The sequence below is a fragment of the Eumetopias jubatus genome, unplaced genomic scaffold (assembly GCF_037043125.1).
Source record: "Eumetopias jubatus isolate StellerSeaLion01/CBP00866 unplaced genomic scaffold, mEumJub1_p1.0 scaffold_12, whole genome shotgun sequence".
Classification (NCBI taxonomy): domain Eukaryota; kingdom Metazoa; phylum Chordata; class Mammalia; order Carnivora; family Otariidae; genus Eumetopias; species Eumetopias jubatus.
Genome location: NW_028274818.1, coordinates 89,266,615 through 89,283,850, shown reverse-complemented (window position 1 = coordinate 89,283,850; position 17,236 = coordinate 89,266,615). Strand labels below are relative to the sequence as shown.

Sequence of the window (17,236 nt, the reverse complement as noted above, 5' to 3'; positions counted from 1 at the left end):
CTGAAGATACAAGGCATCTGAAGTCTGTCGGGCAACCTACTGAGGGGGGTCGGGGGGGAGGTGTCTCAAAGCCAATTCTTATTTATAAGCCGGTGCTCTGCAAACCACACTTTGGGGTGACCTTGCCACCCCCTCCCCACAAACAACCTCTGCAGGCCACAGGGCCATGGTGATGTGCACGCGCGCTGACGGAGGCGCTCCCCGGACCAGCGCGCACAGTGCCTGGCACACGACAGGTGTAGATAAATATCAAGTGGCTGAGGGAGTGAGGGAATCGACAAGTAATGGAGCGGAAGCAAAGAGAAAGGTCCGAAACGGCAGTGGGGCTGGGCAGCAGCGTCCAGCCCCGGGGCGTCATGTGGGTTATTCCTTAACTTCAGGCCAAGATGGTCGTTACTGGTCAAAAAAAGAAAGACTTACCCAAAACCCTAAGAAGCCAACCCAGTTCTCCCCCAGCTGGGCCCCACTGCCCAGGAGTGCACGCATCCTCCTCCGCTCACCTGGTGACATGACATATTTGTGACTAACCTGGTGAATTTGCACATGGTGGCAGCCTGGAACTTCCAAGCCAAGAGCAGCACTCGAAATTCCGTGGGGTCAACACACAAGTCATTGCAAAAGCGCTCCATGCCTTCCTCCAAAATTGCATCCTCCCGCTCATCCTTGTAGCGCCTGAACAGTTCTTCCAGCCTCTGCAGGGAAGACTCCTCGGGGTCGGACTTGGGCTCCCTCCCAGCATCTCCAGAGGACGTTGGCAGCTGCCAGGCCTCGGCGGTGGCCTCTGCCTTCTTGGTCCCATTGACGAGGATATCCCCCCCTGGCTTGCCACAGGCTGGTGGCTGTTCCTCTCGGTGGCCTGCACTCCGCCTGCTGTGTGGCTTGCCACTGGGGTCACGGTCTCCGTTCTTGCTGCCCAGGGTCGATGAGGGATTCTTGCACTTGGTGACGCACTGGCCCATGGTGCTGGTGGCCTGGCCTCTAGAGTGGCCCCCTCTGGATCAGATGCCCTCGCTGCCACTGGCCCATGTGCCTCAACATGCCATCAGCCAGAGGAGCCAGCCAACCTAGAAGAAAATTACAGAGCAGTTATCACTGGACAGGGAGACGGGCATTCGCAAGCCACCGTTCCCTTCCTCCGTGGGGCACTGCGGCCTGGGCCACCACTCTATTTCCGTGAGCCAACCATGAACCAGGGGAGATACCCAGAGTCCATCACCACCTACCCCCCTTAAGCTCTACACCTTCACGCTGGAAAGGCAGGGCTAGCACACATACGGAGAACCAATAAGAAAATTCCTAAAATTCTTAAGGTAACACAGGTTACAAAGAGGTTGATTCATGTGCAGAACGCATCAAGGAAGACTACAGTTTTGCCAGAAATACTCCAGAGGAAATCTGTCTTGCCAACTTGCCATCATATAAGAAAGTTATTTGGTCCTAGGTTAAGCCAGAAGGTGCAAATAAAAAGTTCATTTTCTAGTCTCTCATGTCAAAATCCTCAGATTTTCTTTTTAAGTGGGACGAGTAGGGAGAAAGGGAGGCCACATTTAAGACGACTATACAGTTTCATAATGGCCTCAAGATGAGGTAAAGGATTTGTGGAGTCAAGACTACAAGCAATGTCCTAGCCAAATAGCAAAGTAAAATTTGTCTCTGATCTCTTCAAATTCCTTTCTGGAACTCCCCCACACAGTAGGTGAAATGCCCTTTCTCCACCCTTCCTCTGCCCACCCCCAGGAGCAAACACCGACCACGGTTCCCGGGCCTCCGGTTTCTTTTTCTCTCCCTACCAGGTCCTCTGCGAGGCTGCAGGAAGAGTACAAGCCAAGCCCACACTAAACAGGAAGGTCCTACAAGGCCTGCAAGCTCAGTCCTCCAAGGGGGTGTCCTCCACCTTAAAAGAAGGGCTGATTTATCCACACATCTCTAAATGGTAGGATAACTGCTAGATAAAAAAGAAAAGTCTGCACAGATAGATTACAAAGTCATCATGGTGGTTTATTTATTACTTACGCTATTTAAAAGTGTTTTTTAAAGAATTGCTAGAAATTTCCTGGCTAGGGGTGAGGTGATTTCTCTGCAACCTCTGTCTTCTCAGGACTTTATTCTTAACTTCAACTAATCCATGAGAAGCTCCAGCTACAACTTAGTACCTGTAAAATTCTACCTGCTGCCATTAACTGCAGCCACCAACATTACAATGTTAAGAGAACCTGAGACCAGGAGCCAGAAGTATAGCAGGTAAAGGGGACCAAAATCAAGGTCAGTTCCATGCCTCTCCAGCTCTAGAAGAAGCTTTCATGGCCCTTTGTGATCCAAATCCAAAGCTCTTAGGAGACGGGCAGAAGGGTGCTTTTTATAAAGGTTGGACCTTTACACTTTACCTAAAGAACTTTCATTTCCTCCAAATGGTGCCTGGATAAATTTGGGGTTATCTTCAAAAGGAATCCTATGGGTAAATTCTGAGTGTACAAGTTTAAAATGACGACCAGAATCATTCTTATAACTTATCGGAGACTCATCGTATCAGGGTGTGTCCTATTCTCCACCCTCAAAGAGAATAAGTGACAGAGAGACATGCCCATACATGCCCTCAAAAGACTTGCAGTTCCACTTAGGCTTCAAAAACCAAAACAAAACAACAGCAACAAAAAACCCCCCACTGAAACCCTGTAAGGGTTTTCTGCTGTGGAAAAAGACAGACCCAAGTATGTTTTCTTAAGTCTTTTTATGCTTTAATAGTATAGCGAATAAACCATAAGCACAACCTATTAAAATTTTAAAAGGCAAGGGGTTAATTCTTGGAAGACCAGCATACAAGGAAAGCAACTGTTCGAGCTGAATTATCTCAAAAACAAGCAGGACTATACCATGTGGAAGGTCTGGTTTCCAGATTTGTGTTTCTAAAGACTACAGTGCTAAAAGAAACAAAAGGCCCAAACTTACACAAACCCCACATGCTCACAGACTGGCAACTCTAATTTCCAGGCACGCTGACTCACCAGGGTTTGCTGCTCAGCTCCTGCTGCTAAGTGAGGCCCAGGTACCTGGCAGGATAAGAGGATTTCCTGGCCTCTGTCTGACCCACCTACCCCAGGCCACTTACCCCCACCCCCACAGGACAGATGCTCCATTGTACCAGCTTCCTCCAAATCCTGGCGCCAAGGCCTTCAGGTAGGGACAGAACAGATGGGCCTCCCAAAGAGGCCCTAATCCCATTTACCCAAACGGCCCTCCACATAAGAGCATCTTTTGATGACCCGACACAGTAGAACCTGAAGGCTTTTAACATGCCCAGCAGATGAGAAAAAGGAAGAGAAAAATCAATTTGAACAGATGACCAATCAGCTAGTACCAGAAGGTCAGATCTCTTTCTTCCATTCTGGTCCCTTTCTGTGAAATGCCCCCACTCCGGATGAGGGTTGAGGCAAGTGATGATCTCAAGCCAGAAGAAAATATTTTCAGATCTGATGGTGACTTCCCTTTTATGTCTGCCTCTTTCCCCAGGAAAACTGTTCTGCCCCCAGAGCTTTCCCCAGGCTCCGTCTTGCACAAGCCCAGTGTCCCAGGCTGAGAGCACTTCAAGTGTTTTAAAGTTGGAAGTCTCCTTGGACTCGCTAGCTGATGGCTAACAGCTAATAACAGCAGTTATCAATTACTGAACACTTGATATCATGCCTGGCACTACGCTAATAAGCACTTTATGGACATTACAACTCATGTAATCCTCACCACAACCCCATTTGAAGTCAGGGAAACTGAGGCACAAAGCAAATCATCCAACATCACACAATGTCTGGCTTGAGAAACACACCTTTAGCACTAGGCTAGACTGCCGAGTCCACCTCCAGCAGAGTGCCGAGGAAAAGCACACCAACGGATGGGTCCTGAGCTCCAGAGTCACCACAGCGATCCGAGAACAGCAAGTTTTACCATCAGCCGCTGGAAGGAGCACAACACACTGTCCGTGCCCAGTGCTCAGGAAGGGTTGTCCTACCCACTGCCCTCTCCCAGTGAGCCCTGCCACCGTGATCCAGGCAGTCATGATGCCCTTGGACTCAGCCTTGCCAGAGATGCCCTAGAGCAGTGATGTTTCAGTCCATCGGCATGGTTAAAAGCTCCGACCTGGAAATCAAAGCTCAACTCTGCCAGTGATTATTGTTGACCCTGATCGAAGCCTGTATCTCCTCAACCTGCAAAATGGTATCTGCCTCACAGAGCTGTTGTAAGGATTCCATCAGGAAATGCAGATAAAGGGTACCTGCCACACAGTGGCTCCCCCCTTCCCGGAAATGACCGAGGACAGCTATCATTATTATTAGCAGCCAAGCAGTAGCTGGTTAGCCTGATGAAAGCCCGAGCTTGTCCCATCTGAAAACGGGCTCGGGCTCAGCTTTCCCAAGCCCGGCCAGGACACCTACCCCTGCCTCGAGTCCTGTGCTTGGGTTTTGTTGAAGAACAGTCTCTTGAACCACAGCACTGACCCTGCTCAAATACACCACTGCCCAGAGCACCTGCAGGCTAGGGTTCTCCATAGGATCAGACTTCCTTATGATTGATGCTGAGTATAATCAAGCTGGGTATTTGCTGTGCTCTAGGGACACCTTGAACCCAGTGGGGCAAGCTTCCAGCTAGTTCCAGACTCCTTTCCCCTTGGTCCTAGCTCTGTAGGTTTAAAAAAGACAGGATTTCTAGCTTGATACTCATTTATACTTTAATGGAGCTGCCTTTCCAGCGGGTCATCCCAGCCGCCTCTCTGAAGTAGAAAGCCTCAGCACAATCTGGGCACCCCAAAAGCCAAATTTCATCAGCATCAGAGCGCCATTATTAACAAATACCACCCTGTATTTGGTAGTACGTTATAATCACTATACATAAATGTAGCTCTGTGGAATAGTTACTATGCCCATTTCACAGGAAAAGAAATGGAGGCATAGCAAGGTCAAGGAGCTATCTAGGAAGGGAGAAAACAGGGGCAGAGTAATTAGGAGGATGAGTTCTTGGAGCAGACAAACCTGGATGTGAATCATGCTGATGGCACCAACATGTGACTATCAGCATTCACTTTAAAATGGGGCAGCTGTACTTCAAGACGGAGTAAAGGAGATAATCCACGTGAGATGCTCTGCCCACAGAAAGTATTCAGGAAGTGTTAACATTTATCATAGCTGCTGCTGTTATTGCCAAGTCGGTGACAGAATCAAGCCTCCCTGCTCCTAGAACAGTGCTCTTTTCAGTGGCCAGTGCTGCTCTTGGGGGGGGGGGGCGGGGGGCAGCTCAGGTATGCAGGACTCCGCAGGTACCCAAAGCAGCTCCCAACCTCCCTGTCCTCAACAGGGACTCTGCTCTCCTGCTTCTGCTAAGGGGCATAAAGAGCTGAATGGAGCCAGGGGCAGGGAGAAAGGCAAGGCAGGAAGAAGAAAACACGCACATATACACACCCCTGGAAACCTACCTCTCAGCACAATTGTATAGTTTTGAGGTTTACCTGAAAGATTGATGCCAGTAACTCTGCTCAGTTTATGCTGGATCAGGCTCAGCCTCCAGCTTTTCTCCTTCAATTTCGCTCCAGATGCTTCTGTCACCCTCCCTCTCTGCAGAGCGGCCCCAGCCCCCCGCTGCCTGCGCCGTGCCAGCCCTGCTGTTCGTGGGGGCGGGCCTGGCCGCCTGCCTGGAGCTGGCACTGCCGGGCCAGGGGCAATCCCAGGGGCTGTGGTCCCGCTGCTGCTCTGGCTCCAGAGAGGGATCAGGAGCTGAGCTACCTCATAGGCAGTTCCATGAAGTGAGGTGCGGGCAAGTCCCTGGGTCTCCTGGGCTTACTATCTACTGCTGAGACAGAAGGACCTGTTATGGGAGAGAAGGACCATGAAGGGCTACACCACACAAGGACACAGAGTGACTGGAGACAGGAAAAGGAGAGAGGAGTGTGAACTAGCGTTATGGAAAGAAAGGTGGAGGGGCTGACGAGGGGAAGTGGTATGTACGGAACATGGGGCTGCCTGCTTCCTCTGCATCATCGCCTTCGCCCTCACAACCACCTAGCCTGTCACAGACTTTTTACAGATGAGGAAACCCAAGTTTCTGAACTACTAAGCAGGGTGACTAGGAGATAAAACCAGCCTGTCAGACTCCAAAGTTCACCCCGTGGGAAAGTTTCAGAGAACTGGCTTTTGTTTGATCTTTAAATGACTGGAAACACCAAATGGAAAGGAAAGAGTCGAAGGGCCAATCTCGTTGGTCCATGTGGAAAGGTGATTTAAAACATTTAGTAACAGCCGTATCTCTTAGATTACACATATGTACGGAAGGGATTCACGTTAACTGTCATATTTAACCCACTACAACCGTATGAGGAAGATACTATAAAAGCTTTTTACAGAGAGGAGAACTGAAGAGAGATTAAGGAATTTGGCCTGAAGTCCCACAGCCCGTCTACAAAGGAAAAGGGATTCAAATCCAGGCTGTCTGGTTCTAAACCCGCCATTCCTCCTCACTGGTCTCACTACTATTCTCTGCTATGATGTGTCCCAAAGATACACCCTTCTCCCAAGGAGATGATGATGGCCCAAGATGAAAAGATACATCAGCAACACCTAAACATACCAGAGATACAGAATAAACTCCCAGGTTTGGTTCTGGTCTGGTACCTTTAAGCGGTGTGGGCCCTTGAACAAGTCACTTAACCCCTCCGAGTCTGTGGGATCTCAACATTAAAGCGAGGGGTCTAGACTAGTGCTTCCAAGTTTAATGTTCTGGGACTACCCTCACTTTTTGGCATCCAACGAGGCTGAAGTTCTAAATTTGCAAGCCTTCTAAGGACTGGCACTTTGCCTGCTCAGTGAACGGTTCTCATACTTCTTGCCTAAGCCTATCAGACCCAAGAGAAAATGAGACCAGAAGTCCAAAAGGAGGAGAGAGCAAGCAGGGGCTACTCCAGTCTGAACAAGGGGTGAAAGATTACACTGCTTTTGCAGGCCTGCCTCTCTCTCTTTAATCATCTTAGTTTGATCTGTGCAGGGTCAGCAAGAGGCCCTGGCATATGGAAAACAGACCAGAGCTTGCTGGCTTGCTGCTGCCGCTGGTTGGGTCAGGAAGCCTGCTCAGGAATGTGCACTGGCCGCTGATGGGGAGCCTGTCACCCAAGGAACCACCTCATGAAATGAGGAGCTGAAAAACAGGAGGCAAATGCTGGCACCAAAAATCAGTGTCAGCAAGCACCTGTGATCTACTTGGAGACTTCCTGGAGAGAGGGGACTCATCTGATTTTACCCAGCCCATTCTGTTCCCATCTAGTGTCTATTTGGAAGGAAGAAACCACTGGCAAATGCTGGTGTTTCTGCAGAGGGGCAATAAGAAACCGCTTTCCAGCTTTCATCTAAACAGTCTGTAGAGCTAGCTGGGTGCATGTTTTTATTTCTTACTATATATGCCAGACAACCAAAGGCCAGAGAACATGAGTACATGAATTCCTCAGATGGCTCTTCTCCAGCCGCCAGGGGCTAATGCGCTGTCCTGGCAGAAGCCATCCCCCTTGGGAGTCTCAAAGCCAGACCACAAGAGCCCCTTGATCCCACCTGGCAGCTAGAGATGCTGAATGACCTGAGAAAAAGATAGGGAATGGGTGGTGGCTGTTTGTAAACTACTTCCTAGAAAATAAACTTCACAAAAATAACAAGGAGCTAAGACGGAGGGAGTACTTGAAATGTAGAGTCGCCTGCTGTCACTTGGAACTTGGGACTTACAAGATCACCTTTGGAGATTAGGTCTCTTACCCAGAGCTACTTGGGAGGGAAAGCCATTCCCTCTGCCAAAGCAAACGAGACCCGTCTGCTGCTATTTTCATGCTTTTAAAAGACTTTTTGTCCTAAAATGTACTATAGCAGCAAGCTAAGGCAGCAGTTAGGGTTGGGTAGGAACACATGACTTGCTATATCAACAAATCTCCAAAGCGCAAAAGAAAAGAAAAGAAGGATTGGGACGGGGGGACTTTTTTTTTTAAGAAAAAAAGTTTTATTTTTATTAGTTTTATTTCTGTAAAATAATCTTAGGTCACATGACTAAGACCAGCCAGCTTTCCAGAGTAATTTTCTGTTTAAAGTGTTCTTACTCTTCCTTACCTGGCATACCTCAAATATACTAGAGCAAGAATATATATCCAGTTGGAGGCCTGAGGCCAAGTGTGGGCTGGCTAGAACCACTACTACTTGCCAAATCCAACCAAGCCAACACACGCATGTACTATAAAGTTTCCAGATACCAAATAATGAAGCATTTTTGGTCTCTGAGCTCCAGGAATGAGCTACATGTTTAATCCCACATGCCTCAAAATAACCAAAAAAGGGCCATATCATTTTACTGACCCACACGTGGAATCTTTTTTTGCTGTCACTACTGGTCAGGACAGGTCAGGCTACCCACTTATGTGCAAATTGGACATCATTAAGGGGCACCGGATTTTTAAGTTGGCTACTCTTTTTGTTTCTGCTCCAGCTTTTTCAGTTTCCTTCCTGGTTTAAGAGCCGAGGGCTGTCCTGGACCTGTGCTCCGTGGTACCAGAATAAAAATGGCATGCCTGCTGCATTCTTCATCTCTGCTTTTATGCTTACTGCTTGTTTTCTTTCTTAAGAGAGCCTCCTTAGGCCCCGCTGAAGGTAAACCATGAATGAGGCACTGATTGCTGGCTTCCAGTTGGCATATGGGTACCAGCCCCCCTAGAGGCTTACCTGACTGCAGATGATTAGTCCTCAAACACCCAATTACCACATCAACTGTTCACTTTTCAATCTCCTTCTGAGCAATTCAGTAGTCACAAAGTGACTGAAAAAGAGTTAACTGGAGATAAGCTTTGGTTTTTGCCCCTAAGTAAAAGAAAGGCAAGAAAGGAAACTGCAATGAGTTGAAAGATGAGGAAGGAACCCAATATAAAGATGATAAATGACTGCATCCAAATGCCTTAAAGGGGCACCAGAATTACCACAAATGTATAGATGTGGTTTCTAGAGCCACACTTCCTCTAAGAAGGCCTCAGGTTCATCATGTGGTAACTAATCAATCTCTTAAATGTTTGCTAATTCTTTAAAAAAAAAAATCCAAATCCATTAAGGCCACATTTATCAGGTTTTTCCTAGAGGCCCAGGATGGAAGCTAACTGCTAATGCACAGTAGACGGGAAGAGGAACAGGGAGAAAAGAAAGAGCTGTATAATAAAAGAGTATGTTTTCAACCACATCAGTAAACTGGTCAGAGAAGTGAGGCCACCAAGGCTTTCTCTCCTGCTGCCAAATTCAAAAGTATTACATAGTTACTCTGTAGAGTTTAGAAAATACAAAGAAGCTTAAAAAAACCCTAGTATCCCACCACTTACAATTAATATTTGACTATATCCTCTTAGTCTTTTATATGAGCACATAAGGACGGCACACGGAAAACACATGCATGTCTACATTATGTGCTTAGAACTTTCGAACAAAAGTGGGATAATACTGTACGCTGTATTTCACAATCTTTTCCATTGAACATTTTTTCATATAAATCTTCTCCTCTCACAGAATGCTTTTATAGAGCAGCAATTCTGGGGCGCCTGGGTGGCTCAGTCCATTAAGCGTCTGCCTTCAGCTCAGGTCATGATATCAGGGTCCTGGGATCGAGTCCCATATTGGGCTCCCTGCTCAGCGGGGAGCCTGCCTCTCCCTCTGCCTCTGCCACTCCCCCCTGCTTGTTCTCTCTCCAATAAAAAAAAAAAAAAAGCAGCAATTCAGTGGTAGTACTGGTACAACCACAAACACACTAGTTATGTCATGTAACCCATACACCATTTATAGCCTGCTACTATTCAATCTGTCAAAAATTTCGTGCTGTACTACAGAGGGTGCGCAAAAAAGGTTGGGATTCTCTGTTGAAACATATTTAATATTTAGGGGCGCCTGGGTGGCTCAGTCGGTTAAGCATCTGCCTTCAGCTCAGGTCATGATCCCGGGGTCCTGGGATAGAGGCCCGCATCAGGCTCCCTGCTCAGCGGGGGCCTGCTTCTCCCTCTCACTCTTCCCACCACTCCCCCTGCTTGTGCATGCTCTCTCTCAAATAAATAAATAAAATCTTAAAAAAAAAGAAACATATTTAATATTCATATGTCTTCCACTGAATGGAGGTACCATACTAAATCAGGTCAGTTTAGTCTTTTATTGTTGGACATTTAGCTTGTTTCCAATAGCTCACTATTATAAACATTACTCTGATAACAAATAACATGCACTTAAAACTCAGCATACTTATAATTCTTTCCTGAGAATAAAACCCTATAAGTGGAACCAACAGATCAAAGGATGTATAAAAAAATTATATATATGTGTGTGTGTATATATATCTATATATATTTATATAATCCAGTCTGAATCCAAAGAACTAACATCAACTTGTATAGTGTACTGGGAGTGTGCATTTCTCCCAACATTATCTTGTGATACTTGCCAACTAATTCAACTTCTTGCAAAAAATCCTTACCAAAAGCACATTAAGACATTGTGTTTAAGAGAAAATATCCAACCACCAAAGGAGAATGGAAACAGGTTAAGAAAGATCACTTGCTTCACTGTGAATCACATCAAAAAGGCTGACAGATCCAATGAGTCTGGCTTCAAGGATTCCAAGATGGTGTTGTTACATAATGGGGAGAAAAAGATTAATCACAGGGCACCTTTTAATTTTATCTAACTTTTCCCACTTATTCTTTCAAAAGAAATTCGACCTGTGCCCACTCCCATCAGAAAGCAGCAGAAGTTGCAGCAGCCGCTGCCACCACCAACTAAGGCCTCACGAATGACAGTCCCGGAACCAGAGATTCAGCACCAGGGCAGAAGGATCTGGCCCATGGAAGAGGCAGAACCTGAAGAATCACATTCCTACAGGGTGTGGGAGGCTCATTCAAAACGGAACTGTGGGATCCCTGGAAATGGTTAATAGGCTGGATTTAGCCTGTAGAGTTATTATTTGGGCTTTCTAGCTTCAGACTGTATCAAATGGTATGACTGCGTGCAACAGAGACTCGTCTGCATCCCCAGCACCCAGGCTCTTCCTCAGGTGACTAGCCAGTTTTCACTAGAGAAGATCCTTCTCCTGAACTCTTGGCCACATAGTTGGGTGGGGCTCACAAGGGACTATGTGACTCAGGCCCACCTGGGCCTCACATACCCCTGGATTCAATGACTGGGTTAGGGATATACAGGTGACCTCAGCAGACAGAATAAATCTTAGCACTGAAAGTAAAGGAAGCTGGAGCTGCTGCAGTCATCCTGCCACAGAGAACCACCAGAGAAAATAGTAATGCCTACCAAACAGTCACTGTGAGGATTAAATGGTCCCCTTCTTATCATATGGGTCTCACTTCAAATGTATGTAGGACCCACGAATGAAATCACTGCCAAGAGACAAAGAGAAAATGAATTCTGAAGGCATTATCTGCACCCAGAATCCAACTGTACTACCTAAAGTCAGATCAAAGCCTGAGCCCCACAATTATGCGAGCCAATGAATTCCTCTTTTGCATATGCTGGATGTCAAGTTTTCAGTCACAACAGAAAGAGTCCCTACTAACAAATACATTGCTATGTCACTCAGATCTCTTCTGCTCACAGAGCGAAGAAAGAAGATCTGATGCCTAGGTTCTTCTGATTCATCATCCAGGACCAAGTTACTAGGCCACAATTTCACCCCTTAGCTGAACACCAGGACCAATAATCCCAAACTCAAGCAAACTGTAACATTCTATTGCAACTGGGTGGACCACCAGGATGCCATTTACAAGCTGATATGACTAATGGGCAAAAGAACCTTTCCAATTGCAATTTTTACAACCTTCGGCCTCCTTCAAGCAGATAGGCCACAGAGCACTTACAGCTGCTTTCTTCCGTTGTGCACGCATGTTCTGTCATCTTCACGTTCCCAAGGAGGAACCTCCTCCCAGCACTCAGACACCACGTGAATAGCTGTAAAGCAAGAGCTCCTGGAAGTCTTCCTCTGTGCAGTAACAACATGATCAGTCTTCCAGCTGAAACAGGTATTTGATCTAAACCACATCCTATGAAACTGAAAGGCCAGATCTGACAGAATTTGGCTATCCTCTTGGTTTCAATTACTATTGCTGAAACAATTTCTCTCTGGTTTCAAGCACCAAAGAGCCTATTTAGAAAGTATTCAGGTTTTAAAAACTGTAACAGGAAATGCTTGTGTTTGTGTGCCTTTATTGGAAATACATTCCCTGCAGGTTGAAACTTGAGGCCTCAAGTTTTGGGCTTTATTTTTTTATTTCAAACAGTTACTTATTTCACAAACGGGCACTCATATGGCATGAGGCCAAAGGGTTCATTAATACGTGTAAAGATAAGCAGGTAATTAAATCAAAATAGAGCTCTATACCCAATGGCTGGCAACCCAGTCCTAGAGGCTTGGCAGGGACAGACATCTGATGATTCCAGCCCCGTTCCTGCCCACTTCCCGCCCATACTGACCTGCCAAAACTGCTGCCACCAAATGGCACTGCAATGCTATCAAAACTCTGCCCTCACAGCTAGGCCCTAATTTCATGAAACAAGATTATGAGAAAATCCTAAAATTAAGCAGCAGCACCATAAGCGCTTTTGGGCATCAATATCTTTGAAAATCTAAGGATAGCTCTGGACCCAGACTCAACTGTGCATACGTGCATACACTCATACACTCAAATTCTGCATCCAATGATTGGGGTCTGTGAAATTACATGTTAACTCTTCTGACATGCATCAGGGTTTTACCTACACTGCACCACGTCCATTCCCCTCACTCATAACCCAGCTGCAGACACTGCAGCCCCTGCAGCTGCCCCAGTACAGTCTCACCCCTTCGGAGAAGGGCAGGACGTGCTCTGAATGCAGATGACTGTGTGTGTACAGCTCGGCTCTATCTGCTCCCCAGCGTATACTTAATCACCTGTGCCTCAGTTTTCTCACCTGAGAACTGGGAAAATCAAAGTGTCATAGTGAAGAATAAATGGCCCCTTCACATCAGATGGGTCTCTGTTAGAATGCTGAGAGGTGCTCCCTGGCCGACCGACCTAAAGTACCATCTCACTCGGGCCCAGCACACTATTTCATTTCTTCCCAGCACATTTCACTCTCTGAAATTCCTGTTAACTTCTTATTGTCTGCTCCTACTACTAGAAGCAAAGTGCCACAGGAGCTGGGATTTTATCTTATTCACCCCTTTGTCCTGTGTACCTAAGCTATGTCACATAAGCAAGTGCTGGATAAATATCTGTTGAGTGAATAATAATCACTGTTATTTATTGACCATTTCTGTACAAGGCACTAGTCTGTGTACCTGAAATGTATTGACTCATGATTGAATAAATGATAAGTCCAACCTACTTAGTGCTGTCCCTAGCACAAGTTAGTACTCAGTAACTGGTAGCCATTTATACCAATTCTAATTATATGATGACGTTACCAAATACTCAACAGTAAAGGCAGTCGAGCCCTAAGAATGCAGAACTTCACCTCTCCAGAGCTGCTCCCTAAGGTCCAACTTCTCCAGGACTCCTCTCCTCCCAGCACTCCTCTACCTTCAGAGGGAAGATAAAGTAGGAACTGTCTCCTTGTTCCACTTACTCTCCACCTCATCAGTTCTCAACTAATGTGACACAAACACAGCTTCTCGGCCAGCATATACCACCCCATCTCTCCGCATGCCACAAGCTAACTTTCACCTCAAACCTGGCAAGAGCCAAAGTGAAAGCTGAAATGGGAACATGTTCATCCTGTCATGCCTCTTTTTGACATGCACCCCAGTCCCTTGGAAAAAATTCACAGTAATGATGGATAGCACTCCAGCCTCTCCTCGGAGTAAGGGACCAAGTCCAGAGGGTTCATTCAAGCAGCACTCTGCGAAGCTCTGAGGGCTTGCCAATCACGTGAACGCCAATGAAAAGCCTTCTGGTGCTGAGCTGAACTGCCTCTTCTTTACCTCAGTCAACTAAGGCATCACACATTTAAGGTGTTTGGAGATGCAGGGGCATAACCCAGCAGTTTTCTCTGAATACTGCATATTGAACACAAAGGACTCATGGCCAGTTTTATATTTCTATTCCACTGTTACATTTTCTAAAATTTGGTCGATGACGGAGTGGCTTTTAAGTGAGGGCTGAAGCATGGACCTCATCAAAGACAAGAGACGTGGACCATCAAGGCCCTCCATCTCTGGAACCACAGGGGACAATGGACTATGTTTTATAGGACAGCAAGAAAAGGCCAAGAACTAAAGTCCTAATCAGGGCCTTCAAAGTCAGATGCACTTGCCAAGAAAGCAAAGGGCAGATTGCACCTCCGCCGGCTGGCAGGCAGACCCACACACACATTCTGCTTAACCATTTGAAACAGCTAGCTTTTGCTCTCCCCGCCCCCGGGCCCAGTTATGATATTTGGGTAGCAACACCGGCGACTTTTCTAGGAGAGTGTTTTATAAAAATAGAGCTTCCAATTTTAGGTCTAGAACTGAAAAGAAAAACAGCCAGAATTAGAAATTTGTTTTAACACAATACGTTGAAAATTACAAGTTTAAGTGCTGGTCGCTGAAGAGGGGGATCACACCACCACATGACTTCTCAGTGAGTCATAAAAAATAGTACAGGCTTGTTTAACAGTGGACATCCACCAGCACTAAGAGTTAAGGAGCCCACTTGTGTCAGATGTCGGAAAGCCAATCTGATACTCCCGTGTTAGTTTCAGCTGTGGCAGGACTGACACAAATGAACTGCAGCAGCAATTTACAAGACAGAAACGTTAATAAACGCTTTTTGAGGCTATTCAAAGAGGAAATGTTTGAAACCCTGAACATGAGTCATTTTTCAAAAGTTAAATCAGTTTAACAAGAAAAAAAAAAGCCCTCCAAACTATTAATAAATCATGAACTACACATTTCTTGATTTCTAATACCCATTGTTGATTAACGTACCTTTGTGTCAAAGCAAAAACCAAGTGCAGGCATTTAACAGCAAGTTGCTACCCTTTCAGTTATGAGAACCACTCTGGTGGAACTAGATGAGAGCAACGAGAATTCATCTTCAGGCCTAGATGGATACTGTCTTGATAATAAGACAATAAAGATCTCCCCAAAGGGCTTCTGGGTGCCATAAATTATATAACAAATCCACTTCTGCCAGGCAGCCAGGATTAACTCCTATTCACCCGGGGCACTACTTACTCAGTATCACCAACTGGCTTATCCAAATGAAACAGTCATTATCCATCACTGCCCTTCGAAAGGCACAGCACATCTCTCAGTGCTCATCAGTCGGCTGACACCAGCTGCTCATTGCACAAGAAGTCAACCTAACAATCTTAAGGACATCTTTGATACTTGTTTTTTCCAGGCCAAACATTTTTTAAAAACCAGAAAGTTGGGGTGCCTGGGTGGCTCAATTGGTTAAGCATCTGCCTTCAGCTCAGGTCGTGATCCCAGGGTACTGGGATCGAGCCCTGCGTTGGGCTCCCCGCTCAGTGGGGAGTCTACTTCTCCTTCTCTTTCTGCCCCCTCCCACCGCTGCTCATGCTCTCTCTCTCTCAAATAAATTTAAAAAAAAAAATCTTAAAAAGAAATAAATAAGTAAAAATAAAAACCAGAAAGTATTTCATTGGTTTCTCCCCTGGCAAGTTCTTCTGACTGAATTTTTTTAAGAATTGTCTATTATGACACCTTATTATAATAAACAATTTGTTACTTCTAATATGCATTCAAGGCTTGAAGGCATTATATATCCTTTCCTCCTCTAGAATATAAATATTCATGGCTTCCAAACAGGTGGTCAAAAATAACAAGTCCAGGGGCGCCTGGGTGGCTCAGTCAATAAGCGTCTGCCTTCGGTTCAGGTCATGATCCCAGCGTCCTGGGACCAAGCCTTGCATCGGGCTCCCTGCTCAGTGGGAAGCCTGTTTCTCCCTCTCCCACTCTCCCTGCTTGTGTTCCCTCTCTCGCTATGTCTCTTTCTGTCAAAAAAATAAATAAAAATCTTTAAAAATAAATAAATAACAAGTCCACAGAAGAGAAAGGATGCTAGTATTTCACTGACTTCATCTTATGTTATGAGTTCCAAGAAGGCAGGGAATGCATATGGTAACGTGAAAAGGGCTAACTGGCACCTGACAAACATTTTCTATAGATGCAAATGTAGGAGTGCCTAACCAAGCTCAGTTGGTTAAGTGTCCAACTCTTGATTTCAGCTCAGGTCAGATCTCAGGGTCCTGAGATTGTCCCATGTTGGGCTCGTGCTCAGCAGGGAGTCTGCTGGAGATTCTCTCCCTCTCCCTCTGCCCCTCCCCCTGCATGCGCTCTCTAGCTCTATCAAACAAATAAATCATTTTAAAAAAGAATCTAATATAAAATAAGCACCTACTATGTACCAAGTGCACTGCACAAATCTACCTACATGCATGGTATGAGCCACTTTTACACAATAATGTCCACAAATGCTTACGTAAGTTTTACAATGTACTATCCATCAATTTCGGAAAATTTTTAAAGATTTTATTTATTTATTTGAGACAGAGAGCAAGCAAGCAAGCACAAGTAGGGTGGGGGGGTAGTGTGGCAGGGCAGGGGGAGAGGGAGAAGCAGACTCCCCACTGAGCAGGGAGTAAGGCGTGCTCGATCCCAGGACCCTGAGACCATGACCTGAACGGAAGGCAGATACCTAACCATCTGAGCCACCCAGGTGCCCCCCCCATTTTTTTTAAATAAGAGTAGATTTTTGTTTGGTATGCATAAGGCTTTACCTAGTCCAGTGTCTTCCAAGCTTTAAGCGCAGCAGCCTTCAGTGAGAAGTAATACTTCACTTCCGGACCAAATACACACATGTAAATGTATGTATAACTCAAAAGTTTCATGAAGCAGTATTTACTCTCATTTCTAGGATTCACTCTAATTTATGCTATTTCTTTTCTTTAGTTTGGTTTTTAATCGTTGGTTATAACCCACTAATTAGATATGACCCATAGTGAGAAAATCTCAATCTCAAGATCAAACTTAAAGGTTCCCTCCAACAGCCTTATTGTGCCAGACACAACACCAGGTATTGTAGAGTCATCATGGCAGTTAGTCCCCACATCTACCCTATGAGGTTGGTACTACTGTTATACTGATGAAGAAATAATCTCAGAAAAAAACCACCTCACTCAAATCCCTACACTGTGGCACAGAGCAGCTCACCCAACAG

At 45.9% G+C, this 17,236-nt stretch overlaps 1 protein-coding gene across 2 annotated transcripts in view; it reads right to left on the bottom strand.

The window, feature by feature from the left end:
- The window catches only part of DCUN1D3 (defective in cullin neddylation 1 domain containing 3), a 34,748-nt gene that overhangs the window by 2,885 nt on the left and 14,627 nt on the right, over window positions 1-17,236 (bottom strand). For both annotated transcript variants that reach the window (XM_028095257.2, XM_028095258.2), the window contains exon 2: window positions 529-1,064. In XM_028095257.2, coding sequence (XP_027951058.1) covers window positions 529-959 — 431 coding nt within the window. In that variant the 5' untranslated portion in view covers window positions 960-1,064. The remainder of the gene's footprint in view (window positions 1-528; window positions 1,065-17,236) is intronic.